Raw genomic sequence first — 20,007 nt, 5'->3', positions numbered from 1 at the left:
TTCAGCGGCAAGTCTGCCATCTGTTGGCTATCTGGCACTGCCAGAACCCTGCGGCACACAACACACTTAGTCAGGATTATTCTTATAGCCACACTGGCCCCAGTGATCCAGTATTTCTGGCGTAGCCTTGCCAACATGTGAGCTCTTCCACTGTGGCCGACATCTGTGTGCGTTTGTCTCAGAATGAGGTCAGAGATATGTTGGTCTTTGGCCAATATGATTGGGTGTTTGTACTCCTCAGGCATTGCTGCCTTACTTAGCCTTCCGCCAACTCTCAGGATGCCATTATCCAGTATTGGATTCAGTTTGTAAATGTGGCTCGTCAGTTTCACGGTTTGATCCCTCAAGAGGCTGGAAAACTCCTCTGAGAATCTTTTCCTTTGGCAAAATCTGATTATTTCCAGCTCAGCCTCCATTAACTCCTCCACATTCAGAAAAATATGAAATGTATCTTTCACACTCTGCAGTTCCCTTTTCATGACATCCTGCTGCTCTCTCTCATTCATTTCTGAGTGAGACATGACCTCCTTCCTCCTTTTCCAGAGACTTAAGAGCCTGGCCTTGAATCTTAAGACCCATGCCATCACTATCCTCAGATGGTTCCAAGATGAGGAATGGTCAATCAATGGAAACACAGTGTCACCATGTTCTTTGGCTGAAACAACATTAGCCAGGATGCTGATTTTTACCTCAGGGTCACCCTGCTCTAATAGCTCTGGGCTATCTGGACTTATCGGCCACTGCTCCTCTGATTGCAGTAGAAACTGTGGGCCGCACATCCATCGCTCATCTTTCAGGAATGACTTAACTCCAAGTCCCCTGGAGGCAAGATCTGCTGGATTGGACGATGTGCTCACATACCTCCACTGAGCAACGTGGGATGCTTTGAGGATTTCTGAAACCCTGTTGGCCACAAAAGTTCTGAACCTGGATTTCTCATTTTTCACATACTTAAGCACTGATGTGCTGTCTGTCCAAAACACAAAACACAGTCAAGCAATGGCATCTGTAACTCCTTCCTCCACAATCTGTCCATGCGTGCTGCTACCACTGCTGCAGTTAGCTCCAGTCTAGGGATGGTTGTTGGTTTCAAGGGAGCCACCCTTGCCTTTCCCATGACAAAGACACTGCATGGCCTTGCGTATGTGCTGCACAGTAGCAGGTATGTAGCTGTCCCATAACCCACCTCACTCGCATCTGCAAAATTAAGTAATTGGGCTGAAGTTACAGTGCCAAAGTCCACAGGCTTGAAACATCTGCTGACCTTGAAATCCTCCAGTAGATGGAGCTCCTGTATCCACTTGGTCCATTCCAGTGCAATGGGTGGAGGTATCATATCATCCCACCCAAGACCGCTCCTACACAGATCCTGCAAGATCAATCTGGCTTTTAGCACCACTGGCACTAGCACTTCAAGTGGATCGTAAATGGAACTGACCACAGACAAGATCCCTCTACGGGTGAGAGGTCGATCTTGGATTGAAATCTTGAATTTGAATGCGTCTGATTGCACACACCACTGCACACCCAATACTCTCTCAACTGGGAGTGTGTCATGGTCCAAATCCATCTCTTTTACATCAACTGCCCTCTCGTCTTCAGGAATTGCAGCCAACACATTTCGACTGTTACTTATCCACTTTTTCAACTGAAAGCCACCTCTGGCACAAATGGCTCGGAGGTTGTAATAGAGAGCAACAGCCTCAGACTCAGAGGGCACTGAAACAAGACAGTCATCCACGCAGAAGCTGTGCATGATGGTGTCCACAACATGCTGACCAAAGGAGTCACTGTTATCCTCTGCTCACCTTTGCAAAGCAAAATTCGCACAGCTCGGTGATGAAGTTGCCCCAAACAGATGGACATGCATCCTGTACTCCTCCACGTACTTGGTGATACATAGCTTCAATGTCTGCCATCAAGACAATGGGTTCTTTTCTGAATCTGGTTATGACACCAATTAATGAGCTTGTAAGATCAGGTCCTTGTAGCAACTGTGCATTCAGGGATGTACCTTGGAATGATGCAGCACAATCAAACACCACTCTAATCCTTTTCTTCTGTGGATGGTATACACCATGATGTGGTATATACCATGTGTTGCCACAGTTCTTCAGCAGGCACCTTCTCAGCATAACCACAGGAAATGATGTTTTCCACAAAAGCAGTGTAATCTGACTGAAATACAGAATCCTTCTGGAACCTCCTTTTCAGACTCAAGGCACGTTGATCTGCTAACTTGCGGTTATCAGGCATGCTCACAGGCCTTTTCTTTAAAGGTAAACCAATGGTATAGTGACCATCCACGAGCTCAACAGTGCTTTTCACCAGTTCCATAAACCGGCAATCTTCTCTTGATGGAGCCAACTGCTCCTCATGGCTACCTTCAAGGAAATCTAATTGAAACTGCTGCTGCCACTGTTCATCCAATTTCACCACAGAAATATGGTTAGCAGTGACGTTTAGTTGCTCCAAGCTTCCATCACCAGACATTGGCCCATTAACAGTCCATCCCAACATAGTCTGAACAGCATATGGCCCTCCATCTTCACTTGGAATCATCTTTATCGGTTCAAGGGCTCTAGGTGCATTCAAGCCAATTAGAAGTTCAATATCTGCATCAATCTCAGGTAGGTGCAGCCCTCGCAGATACGGCCATCTAACAAGATCCTGCTCCCGTGGTATGTTGCTCCTGGACACAGGCATTTTCTTCTGTGTAAAGATATGTGGCAAGTCACAGTAGATATCACTTTCCAGGCCAGCTACCTCCAAATCAGATACAATACAACTTCCCACAAGCTTTTCCTGGCCCATAGTGCGTAAGAGAATTTTAGTTCCTCTTCCTGTAACATTCAGCCTATTCATCAGACTTGTTGTACAAAAAGAACTGGAGCTCCCTTGGTCCAAAAAGGCATATGTTTCCACAACTTCATGACCCCTTTTAGACTTGATCTTGACTGGCACAATGGAGAGCTTGCAGTCATGATCACCGGCCCCAGTGAGACCACTACTTTGAACTGCCACTAGAGAGCTTTCCACAGCTGTGTTTGTATCTGCTGCAACTGCTGGCTCTTGATCTTGCTCCTTTTTCTTTGAGTGAATATGAAGCATGCTAGGGTGTTTGCCTCCACATATTTTACATGACAGTCGCTTCTTGCAATCCTTGCTTATGTGCCCTGTGCACAGACAGCCAAAGCAGACTCCATGCTCTTTCAAGAAAGCAATCTTGTCATTATGTGCCCTCTTTCCCAATAGAGAGCACGACTCCAGTGCATGTTGACCTTTGCAGCATAGACATGTCCTTTTACCCAGTGGTACTCCCTCCTTTTTTGTTTGGGCCTTTCCATCAACTGATGCTACAGTAGTTGCAAAACTACTTCCTTGGGTTCGAGTGCGACGGTGATTGCTCTTTTTGCTGCCATCTTTGATTTGCACTGTTTTTGGATCCTGTATATTGCCAAATACAGGGTCAGCTGCAATCTTCACCTGACACTCAATGAAGCTCACAATGTCAGGGAAAGTAGCTCTACGATGATGTTTCTCTTTAATATCACAAGCTACTGTCCTCCATTTATCTCTCAACCTATAAGGCAACTTCTTGATCACTGTCTGCATGTTTGCTGGCATGTTAAGCTCCGACATGTACTGTATGTCATCCATTGTGTTGCAACATCCTCTCAAGAAGAGGCCATAAGCTTGGAGAGATTTGGCGTCCTCAGCCTTAATCACAGGCCATGAGAGTGCCTTGTCTAAATAAGCTGAAGCAATCCTTTGTTCATTACCAAAATGTCAACAAAGCCTTCGCCTTTTGATATCCTCTCTCTGCAGGCATTTGTTGACAGCTCTGAACAAGCTCTTGTGGTTGCCCTTTTGTGTACTGTGCCAAGAAATACAGACAGTCTCCTGGATCTGATGTTCTTTCTTCTACATTGTGCTCAAATGCTCTCATAAAAGTGTGATAATGAAGAGGATCTCCATCAAACACCTGAATTTCTCTTCTTGGCAGATGAGAGCTACAGTATGTTGTTGCACCAACAGAGCAGAAATTTCATTTTGCCTTGCCATTATGGATAACAAATTGTTACTGTCATCATTGACTGGTTCCTGAGCATGTGGATCAACAGCAAACTGACAGGTTGAAGCAACATTATTCGCCGTGGGAGCCATCAGGAGTTCAGGCGGCCTCTGCTGGACTCTTTGATATCCATCATCCGCAGTAATTTTCCTTTCATTTGATGCTGTCCAACAAGACTGAGAGGTGATCTGACCCTCATACACTCCTTGGCCACCAGGCACAAATGATTTAGCCTCAACATTAAGAGCAGCACGAGCCCCTCCAGACATGTAGAATTCCATACTATTTGATCTTTTACAGTTGCTGCTTTTCACGCTGCTTCCTGAGACCCTTAAGACCTCCACTCTAGCCTGAGTGGCAGCTATCTCCACTTCAAGATCAAATCTCTCTTTCCTTTTTCTTATTTCCTCCTGCTGCTGGTCCAGCTCTTGTTTTTGTTTAAGTAGCCTTTGCCGTGCGAGAAGAGCAGCCATTTCAGCCTCTGCTTTGACACGGGAGGAGGATGTGGATTAGCGTGAAGTCCTAGAAGTCCTAGATTTTGATCCATCTTTCCTGCTTCCAACATTTGAGATACTTTCATGTGGCTGAATGTCATCGTGAAACATTGTGACATCCTGGTCAATGCATTTGAGGCAAGTCAGCCTCCTGTTCAATGTCTTGAGGCACTTTGCCATTAAGATGTGGCTCATGCAGGAGCAAGCTTGGAGGATTTTCACCTTCCTTGCGATCTGGCAGTCCTTCCACTTTATCATTTCTTGCAGGTCGAAAGACCATATTCTTTATATCAGAGAGCCACTGCTTCACATCCTCAATGAATCCTTTATTATATTTGTTAATGCTTGCAAACCACAGGCTTTGTTTATCCTTCTCCACATCAGGTAAAGTTAACATGACTGATTCATGCAGGGAAGTTGCCTCCACGTGCAATTGCATCAAATTTTCCAGTTGAGTTTGCACCATTGTAGTATTACCATCATTCTGCATGAGCTCCTTTAGAGCAACGATGACACCTTTGATTTTATTCACTCTTGCTTTCCGCTCCTTCTGAAGTTTCTCCATTTTACTCACTAAGGCCTTTTCAGTGAGTGTGATTTTTCTTTTGACAATTTCATTGCGTTCCGTTTCATTCACATTTGAGCCAGTTTTTGATCCATTCACATGTGAACCAGCCCTTGATCCACTCATATTGACATCCAACAATGTGCACACAAAACAGTTAAGAGAATATACACTACTCACAAAAAGTTAGGGATATTCGGCTTTCGGGTGAAATTTCAGGATGAACCTAAAATGCATTATAACCTTTACAGGTGAACTTAATGTGACCTTCTGTAAACTTTTGAATGCACATGTCCAACTGTTCAATGTTTCAGTACTTTTTGCACAAGTTGCTGTTCTCTAACAAGGAGTTTAACAGCAAAATTCACATCAGGTGTTTGATGCTCCAGCTCATCGAGGTCGTATCATAAGGGAACGGCTGCTGGAGACTGGGGTACCTCAAATGGAATGGCTTGCACTTTCTCAGACCTGAATCCCATAGAAAACCTATGGGATCAGCTGAGTTGCCGTGTAGAGGCTCGGAGCTCTGTACCCCAAAACCTCAATGTCCTGAGGGCCGCCCTTCAAGAAGAGTGGGATGCCATGCCTCAGCAGACAATAAGTCGACTTGTGAACAGAATGAGACGTCGTTGTCAAGCTGTAATTGATGTTCAAGGGCACATGACAAGTTATTGACACTGACATTTTTTGTTGTGGTATATCCACCACTGTTGTTAGCTTTTGTTTCAAGAAATTGCTTGAGATGAGGAAATCACCAGTGTATGCTTCTACTTAAATGCCCTACTTTCATGATATAATATCACTGTAGCGTGAACTTTTTATATTTTCCATAAATTTCACCCAAAAGCCGAATATCCCTAACTTTTTGTGAGTAGTGTATGTCACATCCAACATTGCAGTTAGTTTTGGCACAAATCTAGCTCCATATATGCACAATCCAATGTTGTCCCAACATCCACACTCCACACTTTAATCCAAGCTTGAGTATCAGCAGTAATTGAATCACACATCCACATCCAACATTACTGCTTTATCTTGGCACAAAACTGCCACAGACCACACTTTGATTCAAGCTTAAGCATCAGCAGTAAATGCACCAAACACATCCACAGTCCACTTTCCACAGCCAGTACAAAGCAATCAATCCACTCATTGGTCCACAAGTTATTCATTTTTGAGCAATATGACAAGAATGACATCAAACAACAGCCACAGCATCCATTTGCATCCAATATGCAGCAGTAATCAGCATCAACTGTGTCCAGGCAAGTATAAAATTCACAGCATGAATGAACTGAGTTTCGCATACCATGGCTTGTGCTGTGCTCCATTACTTCATTCATATTTACTCACGGTCACCGAAAGAGGAAGCATGAAGCCATGACTGCAGTTCGATGGTGTTTATTTTGACCCTTTCAGTGAAATATACATATTGCAGATAGACTTGTAGACCTGGATGGTAACAAAGATTTTACTTTAACACTTCAGCAGTCAACAGAAAATATCAGCACCCTGCCTCACCCTCTCTCTGTACCAAACTAATTCACTGACAGGTAGAAGTGCAGGTGATATCACTCAGGCAATCAACCAGCTCCAGTGACACACCCAGCCACACACTCACAAGACACACCTTCACAAGACACACCCTCTAACACACATTACCCAAGGTGAAAAGTGAAAAACACATCCACGCTCCTACAGTAAGGTCTTTTGCATTAGATACACGCCCAGTCAACATTCACACACTAGCATAACACATTTTAGAAACAAGGCGTGGACAGTGGTTGGCCTGTCCATGTCCAGGTAACGGGCTAATTATTCTCGGTTGCGTCTAGGTCCAACCTCTGTACGGGGCAGGCCCAGCCCAAGAACATCTGAGAGCTGAAGATGGACTCCTGTTTGTTCATGGGCTTTCAACAAAAGAATCGGGTGCTAACACACTCAAGGTCTGGTTCTCAGAAATAAAGCCACGATCGAAAAGGAAGAATGTTATGTTTCTTGACTGTCTTTGTGTAAAGACAATTCATTCCACAGTTACCAATTTTGTGTGTGTAATTTGTGTAAATGTGTGTAATGTACAATCCTGAGTATATCATTAAGTACTGCATGCCTGTGTTTCATCTTTATTGAGTCTACCTGTATTGGCATGAATTAATTAGTTTAAACTTTAACTCAAACCAGCACGATTTCCTTTTGACTGAATCCCACAGAAGGAGAACAGCTAGTTTTCGTAAATTTTGGAGGTGATGTGGGACCTGCAGCTCGTTCTAGTTAATAATCTGAACCAATAGTAAAATATTTAAGGCGGCTTGACTGAGGCTTGTTTGTAGAGGGAATTACAATAATCTAGACAGGACTAAATCAAAGTGTAAATCAGAAGTTCAAGGTCTCTAGAAGACAAGCTATTTTTGTGATGTTTCTCATTTAAGTTTTTCAGGACCATGTAAAACAAAGTTTTTATAGGGGCTCAGGTGGAGAAAGTTAAGGGACATCTGATCTTTGGTTGCCAAGCAATCACGGAGGGAACTGGAATTAGCTAAGAATAAGAAACAACCTATTTCTCACCTATTTACTAAACAAACAAAAAACCAAAAAAGCAAGTGTTGATAGTCACCATATCTGTTTTTTTACAAAAGCTTTAGTAGGGATTATGCTGACATGAAGTGATGCTGACAGGCTCAGGTCAGCTTCCTGTGTGTGTCTGTGTGTTTTTTTCCAGTAGTGTGTAAAGAGGAGGTTCCCCCTGAGCAGCTTCAGCGGACCCCCAGTCTGGAGTTTGAGCCCCCACACATTAAGGAGGAACAGGAGGAACTCTGGACCAATCAGCAGGGAGAGCAGCTTCAGGATATCACCAAGCTGCCGTTCACTGCTGTCGCTGTGAAGAGTGAGGATGATGAAGAGGAAGCTGAGTGGAACAGAGACGCCTGCCGCTCCATTGGACAGATGGAAACAGAAGATGGTGGAGAGGAACGAGCCAGGAACCCAGAACCCTCCTCTGAGGCTGAGACTGATGACAGTGATGACTGGGATGAGACCAGAGAAGCTCAGTCAGGTTCAAACCCACTGAGTGACATCCCTCTCAGTCATGACAGTCCTGATGAGGGAGAGAAACCAGCTTCCTGCTCCAAGACCAAGAACAGAGGAAAGAGTACATTCCCCTGCTCCCTCTGTGGTAAACAGTTTACCGAGAAAGGAAACCTCAACACACACATGAGAATCCACACTGGAGAGAAACTGTTCCCCTGCTCACTCTGTTGTAAAGTGTTTGCCAGGAAAAGAGACCTCAACACACACATGAGGATCCACACTGGAGAGAAACCGTTCGTCTGCTCACTCTGTGGTACAGCGTTTGCACAGAAAGGAAACCTCAACAAACACATGAGGATCCACACTGGAGAGAAACCGTTCCCCTGCTCACTCTGTGGTAAAGGGTTTGCACAGAAAGGAACCCTCGAGCTACACATGAGAATCCACACTGGAGAGAAACCGTTCCCCTGCTCACTCTGTGGTACAGCGTTTGCACATAAAGGAACCCTCGAGCTACACATGAGAAACCATACTGGAGAGAAACCATTTGTCTGCTCACTCTGTGGTAAACAGTTTACCGAGAAAGGACACCTCAAGCTACACATGAGAATCCACACTGGCGAGAAACCATTTGTCTGCTCACTCTGTGGTAAAGGGTTTGCACAGAAAGGAGACATCAACACACACATGAGAACCCACACTGGAGAGAAACCGTTCCCCTGCTCACTCTGTGGTAAAGGGTTTACACAGAAAGGAAACCTCAACAAACACATGAGAACCCACGCTGCAGAGAAACCATTTGTCTGCTCCCTCTGTGGTAAAGGGTTTACCGAGAGAGGAAAACTCAACAGACACATGAGAACCCACGCTTCAGAGAACCTGTAGAGACGCAGTCCTGTGTGTGTGTGTGTGTGTGTGTGTGTGTGTGTGTGTGTGTGTGTGTGGGAGAAGCTTCATCCAGCATCATACAGATGTAAGCAAACACGAGTGTGTCAGTGAGAGCAGCAGCAAGAGATGCTTCAGAGTCAATGCTGATGTTAGAGATGCAGCACATCCCAACACATTTTGTTACATATGTTGTGTTCATACAGAGAGAATTAGAGTTCCAGTAAAGTGGATACTGTAATGAATGTCTGTTTATTAAATAAAATGTTTGATGTGCAAATGCAGACAGTGTGTGTGTGTGGCTGCTTTTCCTGTGTTTCTGTGGTCTCCTATGCAGCAGCAACCAAAGTTGACTCCTGGGCTCGGCCTCGGCCCCTCAGATTGTGAGCTGGGCCCTCTGGTCCAACATCAGTGTCTGACCTCCCACAGACAAACTCCAACATCTGGTAGAAAGTCTCCGAGGAGAGTGGAAGCTGTGCTGCTGCAAAGGGACCAACTCCATATTAAAGGCCCCATGCTGTCCACTTTTCCAGGGTTTTATTTGATCTGCTGATCTCCCTGCAAGATGTATTTTTGGTTTTGAGTACCTGTGGTCTGCTAAATATAGTTTCACAGCTCCTCTTTCTTGCCTTTCTCCCGGAGCTCTGGCAGCACAGTTCATTTAGCCAATCAGAAGAGAGAATCAGCACCCCTCCACTGATTGGTTGACTGTTTTCTGAGTGGCATATGGTCAGGCCAATCACAGGCAAGTTAACAGCTATAACGTTATTGTGATGCCCACTAAAGTGTTATCACATTTGTGGTAGTTTTTGTAATTTCATAATTCATCCTTTTTTTTTTTTTTTTTTTTTTTTGAAGTATTTTTTAAAAGGTGTTCAACCTGTTTCCACCAACATTGCACTAAAATATTTCATGTACAGTGGTCCCTCGCTATAACACGGTTAACCTTTTAGTGCAATTTTGCATGTTTGTTTTTTTGTTTTTTGTTTTTTTTTTTGTTTTTGTTTTTATTTTTGTTTGTTTTTAACAGCGCATTTTGTTCTGCGTCCTGATTGGCTAAAGGGGAGCCCGTGCATTGTGTTCTGTGTCCTGATTGGTTAAGGGACTGTAGACCATTGTCAATCAATCTGCTCCGTGCCATGTCTCCTCCTTTACCGTACAGAATGCATTCATTCTATAATACTGGACTTATTTTTCTACGAAGGTTTGAACTTTGAGAGTTTTTCTCACTTTAGAAAAGTGAGAAAATGTTAATGCCTGTCTGAGAAAAGTGTATAAAGTGTTTAGTGAGGGGTTTTACAGCCTTAAAACATCTATAATAATTGTAAAAAATAAAGCTGACTACTTCACGGATTTCGCCTATTGCGGGTTATTTTTAGAACGTAACCCCTGCGATAAATGAGGGACCACTGTACATATCAGGAGTAATTAACGTGTGATCACCAGCAGGGGGCAGTGTGGCGTCTACTGGGCCCCAGGGGGCTTAACATCAGTTTGGTCCGCTTTGCAGCTTTCCTCTTTGTGCTGAGCGAGAAGACGAACAGACGTGGAGTTTCTCTGTCTCATTCATATCTCCTGTTTCCAGGTTGGTGGAATAGTAAATTAAGGAAAGTAATTGAAGTGCAGTATGTTAACATGTCGCTGAATGTTTTGATGTCCGGTATTAAGCTTGTTTTAAGAGTAGTAGTCGTATTTTCGCGCCTGATGACGTCACCTGTTGCTACGCAAGTCACGTCAGTCAGAGTTTTATTTTCAGCTCCTTGAAGGTTTTTATGAAGTCTTTATATTTTTCAAATGTGTATTATTATGTAAAGGTTTACAAATTGTGATTTCATTACTGTAAAAAAAAAAAAAGGTTAAAAGCTAATGTTAAATAATAATTTTATATATTCTAAAACTGGTTAAAAACAAGGTGAAAATCTGTCAGCTCATGCATTTCTGGAAGAGTAAAGGATTTAAGTTGAAGGAGGAAACATGCACTTAGGAACCATATGTAATTTGTAGTATAAGCTATGTGTTATTTTCAGTTGGAAGAAAATATCCTACAGTGTAACAGTGGTTATTGTCATTTTGATTTATTTAATCAAACAAAGCCTGTAACTCAGTATTTGCTGAATGATGAGAAATTGTATTTCATTTTGAAGTTTTTTTTTTTATATGGAGAACACTGAATATACGTGTACTGGCAGTAAAACAATGGAGGGTTTAAAGTGCACGTTTTATTAAATCCTCCTCCCTCTTTCTGCTGAGCGAGAAGACAAACAGACGTGGAGTTTCTGTGTCTCATTCATTTCTCCTGTTTACAGAGAGAGCATAAGCTGTTAATGTGGTGCCAGCCGGTACCTGTAACATTATCAGGAGTATCAATGAAAACCTTCACAACTTCTGAAAATGTTACCATCTTGATGAGACAGAGACAAAAAAAATCACTAACTGGTCGCAGAGTAGACGTTGGTCCAGACAATGTGGGGACAGCAGCATCCTTTACAAAATTTCTTTGTGGAACCGGCACTGTATTGTGTCAGGTTGATAAGACAGTCAGCGTTGAAATGAGCCGAACAGACGAGCAAATTTGGGCTAAAATCCTGCGGGACGTGGGACAAAATGATTCAGACTTGCAGGGTTGCCAACTCTCACGCATTGGCCGTGACAGTCACGCATTCAGCCTCAATCTCGCGCTCGAGAGAGAAATCTCACGCCAAATCTGACTTGTTTTCTATTGTAAATTTTTCCACTCCATCCGGTCAGGTGTGCTGGATCTGGTTGATTATTATTATTAGTTGATTATTGATTGTGCAATGCCGCGACTCGCAGTTAATCGCGCTGCGCGCATTAAACTATTTTGCGGAAGCAGGAGGACGGCATGATTTACGTTGTATCCACGTTCGCACGCTGCGTGCATGACTGTGCATGTGCTCGTGCATGCCGGCCGTAGTGTACTGGAGCACACCCCCTCCAACCGTGGTTAAGTTGATGTATTTAAACAGTCAAGTGTTACTTTGGTGGTCCATAGATTCATTTTTATCATGTGGATTGAAGTTTGCCTAGCCCATATAAATGCTTGGGAAATCGGGAAAAATAAGAGGTGTAGGCTGTTAATTCAGGCATAGCTCCATGAAATCTCACTCCAAGGATTTTTGAAAAGTTGGCAACTCTGGACTTGCTAATTGACTGGCCCATCCTGTCATCTGGCCCTTTCCTTTAATCCTGTGGGCGTGAACACAAACACTTTTCATGCCTTTTATTCCCATTCGGGACCGCACCCTACCTGATCACTGCCTTACAATAGCTTCCTTCACCTTTTGTTCTCTGCCTATTTACATACCGTCTGTAGTCACTGTGTAAAGGTCTTCCTCTGACATTGCTCTTGGTCAGCTCACTGCCCCAGATACTCTCTGCGTCGGTCAGTTCACCAGTGTGCCGGTGTACTTCAGTAAACTCACATCATTACAGCAAACTTCTAGACTGGACTACAATGGTTTTAAAGAACAACATTCTCAGAATCAGAATCATCAACCGAGGAAGAAAATAAACAAAAACTCATTTCTGAGTCTATTTTTCTTCGGGTCAAAGCAGCGAAACTTCTGATCTCTTGCAGACGGCAGGAAGCCGAGGACCACGTTTGTGAAGATGTCTGAACTCTGCGAGCTGAGATCGCAGGTGATGCGGCGACAAACTGCAGCCGCTGAGGAGACGCAGGCTCTGCCGGAGGAGACGCTGGCCGAGTACCAGCTGCAAAACTCTCGCCTGAAACTGAAGGTGGAGAGGCAGCAGAGGCTCCTGGACGCCGTCTTGCTGCCGGAGGTGCGACTGCACAGAGGTTCGTAACTTTTAAACGCCATTTTCACATCACCGACTCACCTGGACCCTGCGGCGAGGCTAACCGCCAGTTAAGATTCAAAAGAAAACACTGAGACAATCTGCAGCATCTGTGAGATAATGATATCAATATCAATGCATGATAATAACAACTAATGATATCAATATCAATGCATGATAATAACAGCTAATGATATCAATATTAATGCATGATAATAACAACTAATGATATCACTATCAATGCATGATAATAACAACTAATGATATCAATATTAATGCATGATAATAACAACTAATGATATCAATATCAATGCATGATAATAACAACTAATGATATCAATATTAATGCATGATAATAACAACGAATGATATCAATATTAATGGATGATTATAACAACTAATGATGTCAAAATCAATGCATGATAATAACAACTAGTGATATCAATATCAATGCATGATAATAACAACTAATGATATCAATATTAATGCATGATAATAACAATTAATGATATCACTTTCAATGCATGATAATAACAACTAATGATATCAATATCAATGCATGATAATAACAACTAATGATATCAATATTAATGCATGATAATAACAACGAATGATATCAATATTAATGGATGATTATAACAACTAATGATGTCAAAATCAATGCATGATAATAACTAATGAATCAATAGTAATGCATGATAATAACAACTCTAAATGACCAACCTCACAGGCTAATATCATGTTAGCGGGTCTGTTCAACCAAAACTTTCAGATCATTTTAAAAACAAATCGTTTATTCAGAATGCAAATGATTTATCATCATATTCACTGACAGACAGACAACTACTAGTAGTACTACTAACAGTAGTAATAGTAGGCTAAAAGTAGTATATTAGTAGATGTAGTAGTAGTAGTAATAGTTGCAATAGTAGTGGTAATAGTAGTAGCAGTAATCGTAGTAGTAGTAGTAGTTTCAGTAGTCGTAGTAGTAGTAGTATATTTGTAGTAGCAATAGTAGTAGTAGTAGTGGTAGTATATTAATAATTGTAGTTGTAGTTGTATTAATAGTAGTAGCAATAGTGGTACTAATTGTAGTGGTACTACAGAATTTTCTGATTAAAGTTGGAAATTTCATAGAAAAGAAAACACTTTGAGATTAAAGTGGTTGCTTACCAAAAAAACCTCACAAATCTTTGGTTAAAAAAAAAAAAAAAAAGTCCAAAGTTCTGAGATTATCAAAAAAAAGTCTGAGATTATTAAATCACACTTTTATGAGGGAAAAAACTCATGTGCTGCCCCCTACTGGCCGTGTCTCAGGCCTGCAGCTGATCACCTCAGCTGATTCTTCTCTGACATGGGATTCAGGAACAAGGAGATCCTGCTGATTTTAGCCCGGAATCACCAGATTGTTTTCTTCTGAATCGGCCCAAGCAGTGTTACTTTCGTCAACGGTTATGATGACGGAATTTTTACATCAGCGACCCTTTATTTGATGACGAAGACAGGACAATGACGAGCTAAAAATAGCTCTTTGATGACAGAAACATAACGAGAAGTGTGTGTATTTTTGTCATGACGAGACAGGACGACAATTTTAGTCGGTGGTGTAGTGGACTTTCAAAATGCATTATTTTCTCCAATTGTGTGTGCAATCTGTCAGCCAAAAGCTCAGAATATGAGCAATGCATCCTGTGGCTTGTTTGGTTGAGAATGTGTGCATCTGGTGCAGCCACGGTGTGGCTGAGCCACTGCGCCTACAGCCTCATTTACACTGTGGTGTACGGAGACGCACAGAGAACACAGCTGATACAGGCTACAAGCGCACACTGCAGTAGCGACTGCGACCGGTGTCGGCGGACACAGCTGACAAACATAACCCCCTCACTAAATTGGCCATATCTCAAAAAGTATCCATCTGAGCAAACTAAAATTTTACAGCGTGCCTATTGAATAAATAAGGAACAACTGGTGAATTTTTCAGAATTTTTTGAGATGAAAGTGCGTGGGCCATTTGTTGAAATGACATGGAATGACCCATATATATACATATGTATATATATGTATATATGTATGACTAAAACTAATGACTAAAAGGAGACTAAACTCTTGAATTTTCGTCAACTAAGACTACACTAAAACTATTAAGGACAGCAAGGACTAACATGTGACTAAGACTAAAAATTCAAATGGCTGTCAAAATTAACACTGGAGCCAAGTCACGGCAATGTCTCTTCAAAGTCCAGATGCTGAGGAGAAGATTGTGATTCTGGGCTCAAACCAGCAGGATTTCCTTTTGACTGAATCCCACAGGAGAACAGCTAGTTTTTGTAAATTTTGGAAGTGATGGAAGGAAGCCAGAACGAGGTGATGTGGGACCTGCAGCTCGTTCTAGTTAATAATCTGAACCAACCGTAAAATATTTAAGGCGGCTTGACTGAGGTTTGTGTGTAGAGGGAATTACAATAATCTCGACAGGACTAAATCAAAGTGTAAATCAGAAGTTTGAGGTCTCTAGAAGACAAGCTATTTTTGTGATGTTTCTTATTTAAAGAAAACACTGGGCGAGCTTGGAGACATGAAGACATGAACTGGTCAAAGATGACACAGAGATTCTCAGTGGCAGGTTTGATGTTAGAGTGAAGTCGGCCAATAAACTCATCAACTGAGGTGGTGAGGTTTTCAGGACCATGTAAAACAAAGTTTTTATAGGGGCTCAGGTGGAGAAAGTTAAGGGACATCTGATCTTTGGTCACCAAGCAATCATGGAGGGAACTGGAATTAACTAAGAATAAGAAACAACCTGTTTCTCACCTAATTACAACACAAACAAAAAACCAAAAAATCAAGTGTTGATTGTCACCATATCTGTTTTTTTTTTTTTTTACAAAAGCTTTAGTAGGGATTATGCTGACATGAAGTGATGCTGACAGGCTCGGGTCAGCTTCCAAGCATAATTGTGTGTGTCTGTGTTTTTTTTTCCAGTAGTGTGTAAAGAGGAGGTTCCCTCTGAGCAGCTTCAGCGGACCCCCAGTCTGGACTTTGAGCCCCCACACATTAAGGAGGAACAGGAGGAACTCTGGATCAATCAGCAGGGAGAGCAGCTTCAGGATATCACCAAGCTGCCATTCACTGTTGTCACCGTGAAGAGTGAGGATGATGAAGAGGAAGCTGAGTGGAACAGAGACGCCCGCCGCTCCACTGGACAGATGGAAACAGAAGATGGTGGAGAGGAACGAGCCAGGAACCCAGAACCCTCCTCTGAGGCTGAGACTGATGACAGTGATGACTGGGATGAGACCACAGAAGCTCAGTCAGATTCAAACCCACCGAGTGACATCCCTCTCAGTCATGACAGTCCTGATGAGGGAGAGAAACCAGCTTCCTGCTCCAAGACCAAGAACAGAGGAAAGAGTACATTCCCCTGCTCCCTCTGTGCTAAACAGTTTACCGAGAAAAGAAAACTCAACAGACACATGAGATACCACACTGGAGAGAAACCGTTCCCCTGCTCACTCTGTGGTAAAGGGTTTTCCAGGAATAGAGACCTCAACACACACATGAGAATCCACACTGGAGAGAAACCGTTTGTCTGCTCACTCTGTGGTACAGCGTTTGCACAGAAAGGAAACCTCAACGCACACATGAGAATCCACACTGGAGAGAAACCGTTCGTCTGCCCACTCTGTAATAAACAGTTTACAGAGAAAGGAAAACTCAAACATATGAGAATCCATACTGGAGAGAAACCATTCGTCTGCTCCCTCTGTGGTAAAGGGTTTATCGAGAAAGGACACCTCAAGCTACACATGAGAATCCACACTGGAGAGAAACCGTTCCCCTGCTCACTCTGTGGTAAAGGGTTTACACAGAAAGGAGACCTCAAGATACACACGAGAATCCACACTGGAGAGAAACCGTTCAACTGCTCCCACTGTGGTAAAGGGTTTGCACAGAAAGGAAACCTCAAGTTACACATGAGAACCCACACTGGAGAGAAACCGTTCTCCTGCTCATTCTGTGGTAAAGGGTTTCAACAGAAAGGAGACTTCAACAAACACATGAGAATCCACACTGGAGAGAAACCATTCGTCTGCTCACTCTGTGGTACAGCGTTTGCACAGAAAAGAACCCTCAACAGACACATGAGATCCCACACTGCACCGAACCTGTAGAGACGCAGTCCTGTGTGTGTGTGTGTGTGTGTGTGTGTGTGGGAGAAGCTTCATCGAGCATCATACAGTTGTAAGCAAACACGAGTGTGTCAGTGAGAGCAGCAGCAGGAGATGCTTCAGAGTCAATGCTGATGTTAGAGATGCAGCACATCCCAACACATTTTGTTACATATGTTGTGTTCATACAGAGAGAATTAGAGTTCCAGCAAAGTGGATACTGTAATGAATGCCTGTTTACTAAATAAACTGTTTGACGTGCAAATGCAGACAGTGTGTGTGTGTGGCTGCTTTTCCTGTGTTTCTGTGGTCTCCTATGCAGCAGCAACCAAAGTTGACTCCTGGGCTTGGCCTTGGCCCCTCAGATTGTGAGCCGGGCCCTCTGGTCCAACATCAGTGTCTGACCTCACAAATGCAAACTCCCACAGACACACTCCAACATCTGGTAGAAAGCCTCCCAGGAGAGTGGAAGCTGTGCTGCTGCAAAGGGACCAACTCCATATTAAAGGCCCCATGCTGTCCACTTTTCCAGGGTTTTATTTGAACTGCTGATCTCCCTGCAAGATGTATTTGTGGCTTTGTGTACCTGTGGTCTGCTAAATATAGTTTCACAGCTCCTCTTTCTTGCCTTTCTCCTGGAGCTCTGGCAGCACACTTTGTTTAGCCAATCAGAAGAGAGAATCAGCACCCCTCCACTGATTGGTTGACTGTTTTCTGAGTGGCATGTGGTCGGGCCAATCACAGGCAAGTTAATGGCTATAACATTTTCAACGGTACCAATGAAAAACTTTACAACTTATGAAAATGTTATCGTCTTGATGAGACAGAGACAAGACTGGGTGGGTGAAGACTGGGAGTCTCCAGTTGGGGCTGGGGCAGTCTCCTCTAGTTGGGGTGAGGGTACTGATTTTGGAGCTGAGTTTGGAGCTGACATCTCTTTCTGGGTCAGCTGTCCTCCATGGTCTGTTCTTATATCAGGCACAAGCAGTTCCTCCCCACAGCGCCAACTGATCGGTTGTTTTGGGTTGTCTTGTCCTTGGCAGGGGCTGCTGGTATCTGACGCACAAAGTAGAAAATGTTGGAACCCAACAATCGCACTCCTTACTTATTCAGGTAAAATCCATCCGGCTTAAAGAGGTGCCTGCGTTCCCAAAAAATATGGAAATTGTCAATGTAGTTCACAAGTAAAGCAGCACATGTAGCTTTGAGCCATCTGCTGAACATCATCAGCCTGCTGAATCTCTCATCCCCTTATCGTACCGTTGGTAGAGGTCCACTCAAATACACATCCATGTCTAGATAGATAGATAGATACTTTATTCATCCTGAAGGAAATTCACAGTTTTCAACAGTATCCACAGATTACAAGATTAAATAAATAAAAAATAAAGAATAAAAGATGACACCGGAGATCTAAGTACCCAATGTGCAAAAAACCATGTGCAGAGATATATACATGATGTATACAATGTGCATAGATGTGGGCAGTGTGCAAATTTACAGAATAAACAGATGATAAATAGCAGCAAGCAATATATACACTATAAACAAGGAATATATAAAAAATAGAAATATGAACTATGAACAATTTAAACAGCAGAGGAAAAATAACCTAAACCTGAGGAACACCACGCTCTGATTGCAGGGACAGTAGTTAAGGTGCTGAGAAGAAGGAAGAATGTGCATATAGTAAGAGTTATTTCCTCTGGGTGGAGTTCAAAAGCCGCATGGCGTGGGGGAGAAATGATTTGACAGCAGCCTGTCACTGAAGCTGCTCCTCTGCCTGGTGGTGGCGCTGTGCAGTGGATGCAGTGGATTGTCCATGATCGACAGGAGCCTGCTCAGCACCCGTTGCTCTGCCACGGATGTCAGGCTCTCAAGTTGTGTGCCCACAACAGAGCCCGCTTTCCTCACCAGTTTGTCCAGTCGTGAGGCGTCCCTCTTCTTGATGCTGCCTCCCCAGCACACAACCGCATAGAAGAGGGCACTCGCCACAACAGACTGGTAGAACATCAGCAGCAGTTTTTTGCAGATGTTGAAGGACGCCAGCCTTCTGAGGAAGTACAGTCGGCTCTGTCCTTTCCTGCACAGAGCCTCCATGTTGGCCGTCCAGTCCAGTCTATCATCCAGCTGCACTCCCAGGTATTTCATTTCCACACAGGCACCGTTGATGCTTACGGGCTCCGGGTGAGGCCTGGTCCTCCTGAAGTCCACCACCATTTCTTTTGTCTTGGAGGTGTTCAGGTGGAGGTGGTTGGAACCGCACCATGCTATGAAGTCCTGGATGAGTTTCCTGTACTCCTCCTCCTGTCCACCGCTGATACAGCCCACGATGGCCGTGTCGTCCGTGAACTTCTGCATGTGGCAGGACTCCGAGTTGTACTGGAAGTCCGACGTGTACAGGGTGAACAGGACTGGAGAGAGTACAGTCCCCTGCGGCGCTCCTGTGCTGCTGATCACAGTGTCTGACTTGCAGTTCCCCAGTCACACATACTGTGGTCTGTCTGTCAGATAGTCCATGATCCATGCCGTCAGGTGTGAGCCTACTCCCATGACAGTCAGTTTGTGACCGAGCAGCTGGGGCTGGATGGTATTGAAGTCGCTGGAGAAATCCAGAAATGTAATTCTCACAGCACCACTGCCCCTGTCCAGGTGAAAGAGGGATCGGTGTAGCATGTAGACGATGGCGTCCCCCACTCCCACCTTCTCCTGGTACGCAAACTGCAGTGGGTCGAGGGCATGGCTCACCTGTGGTCTCAGATGGTGTAGCAGCAGCCGCTCCATGGTCTTCATCACATGTGGCGTCAGGGCAACCGGCCTGAAGTCATTCAGCTCTGTAGGACATGGCTTCTTTGGGACTGAGACGATGCATGATGTTTTCCACCGCAGTGGGACCCTCCCCTGCTCCAGGCTCAGATTAAAGATGTGCTGCAGAGGGTCTCCCAGCTCGGACGCGCAGGCCTTCAGCAGTCG

At 43.8% G+C, this 20,007-nt stretch overlaps 1 protein-coding gene across 1 annotated transcript in view; it reads left to right on the top strand.

Moving 5' to 3' along the window:
• The window catches only part of LOC115369167 (zinc finger protein 569), a 64,975-nt gene that overhangs the window by 24,013 nt on the left and 20,955 nt on the right, over window positions 1-20,007 (top strand). Inside the window, exons 4-7 of the mRNA XM_030065737.1 lie at window positions 7,854-9,042; window positions 12,394-12,479; window positions 12,645-12,866; window positions 15,848-17,007. Of these exons, the coding sequence (XP_029921597.1) occupies window positions 7,854-9,042; window positions 12,394-12,479; window positions 12,645-12,866; window positions 15,848-17,007 (2,657 nt within the window). The remainder of the gene's footprint in view (window positions 1-7,853; window positions 9,043-12,393; window positions 12,480-12,644; window positions 12,867-15,847; window positions 17,008-20,007) is intronic.

The sequence above is a fragment of the Myripristis murdjan genome, chromosome 12 (assembly GCF_902150065.1).
Source record: "Myripristis murdjan chromosome 12, fMyrMur1.1, whole genome shotgun sequence".
Taxonomy (NCBI): Eukaryota; Metazoa; Chordata; class Actinopteri; order Holocentriformes; family Holocentridae; genus Myripristis; species Myripristis murdjan.
The sequence above is the reverse complement of the archived record's forward strand: the minus strand, read 5'-3'. Positions and strand labels throughout refer to the sequence as shown.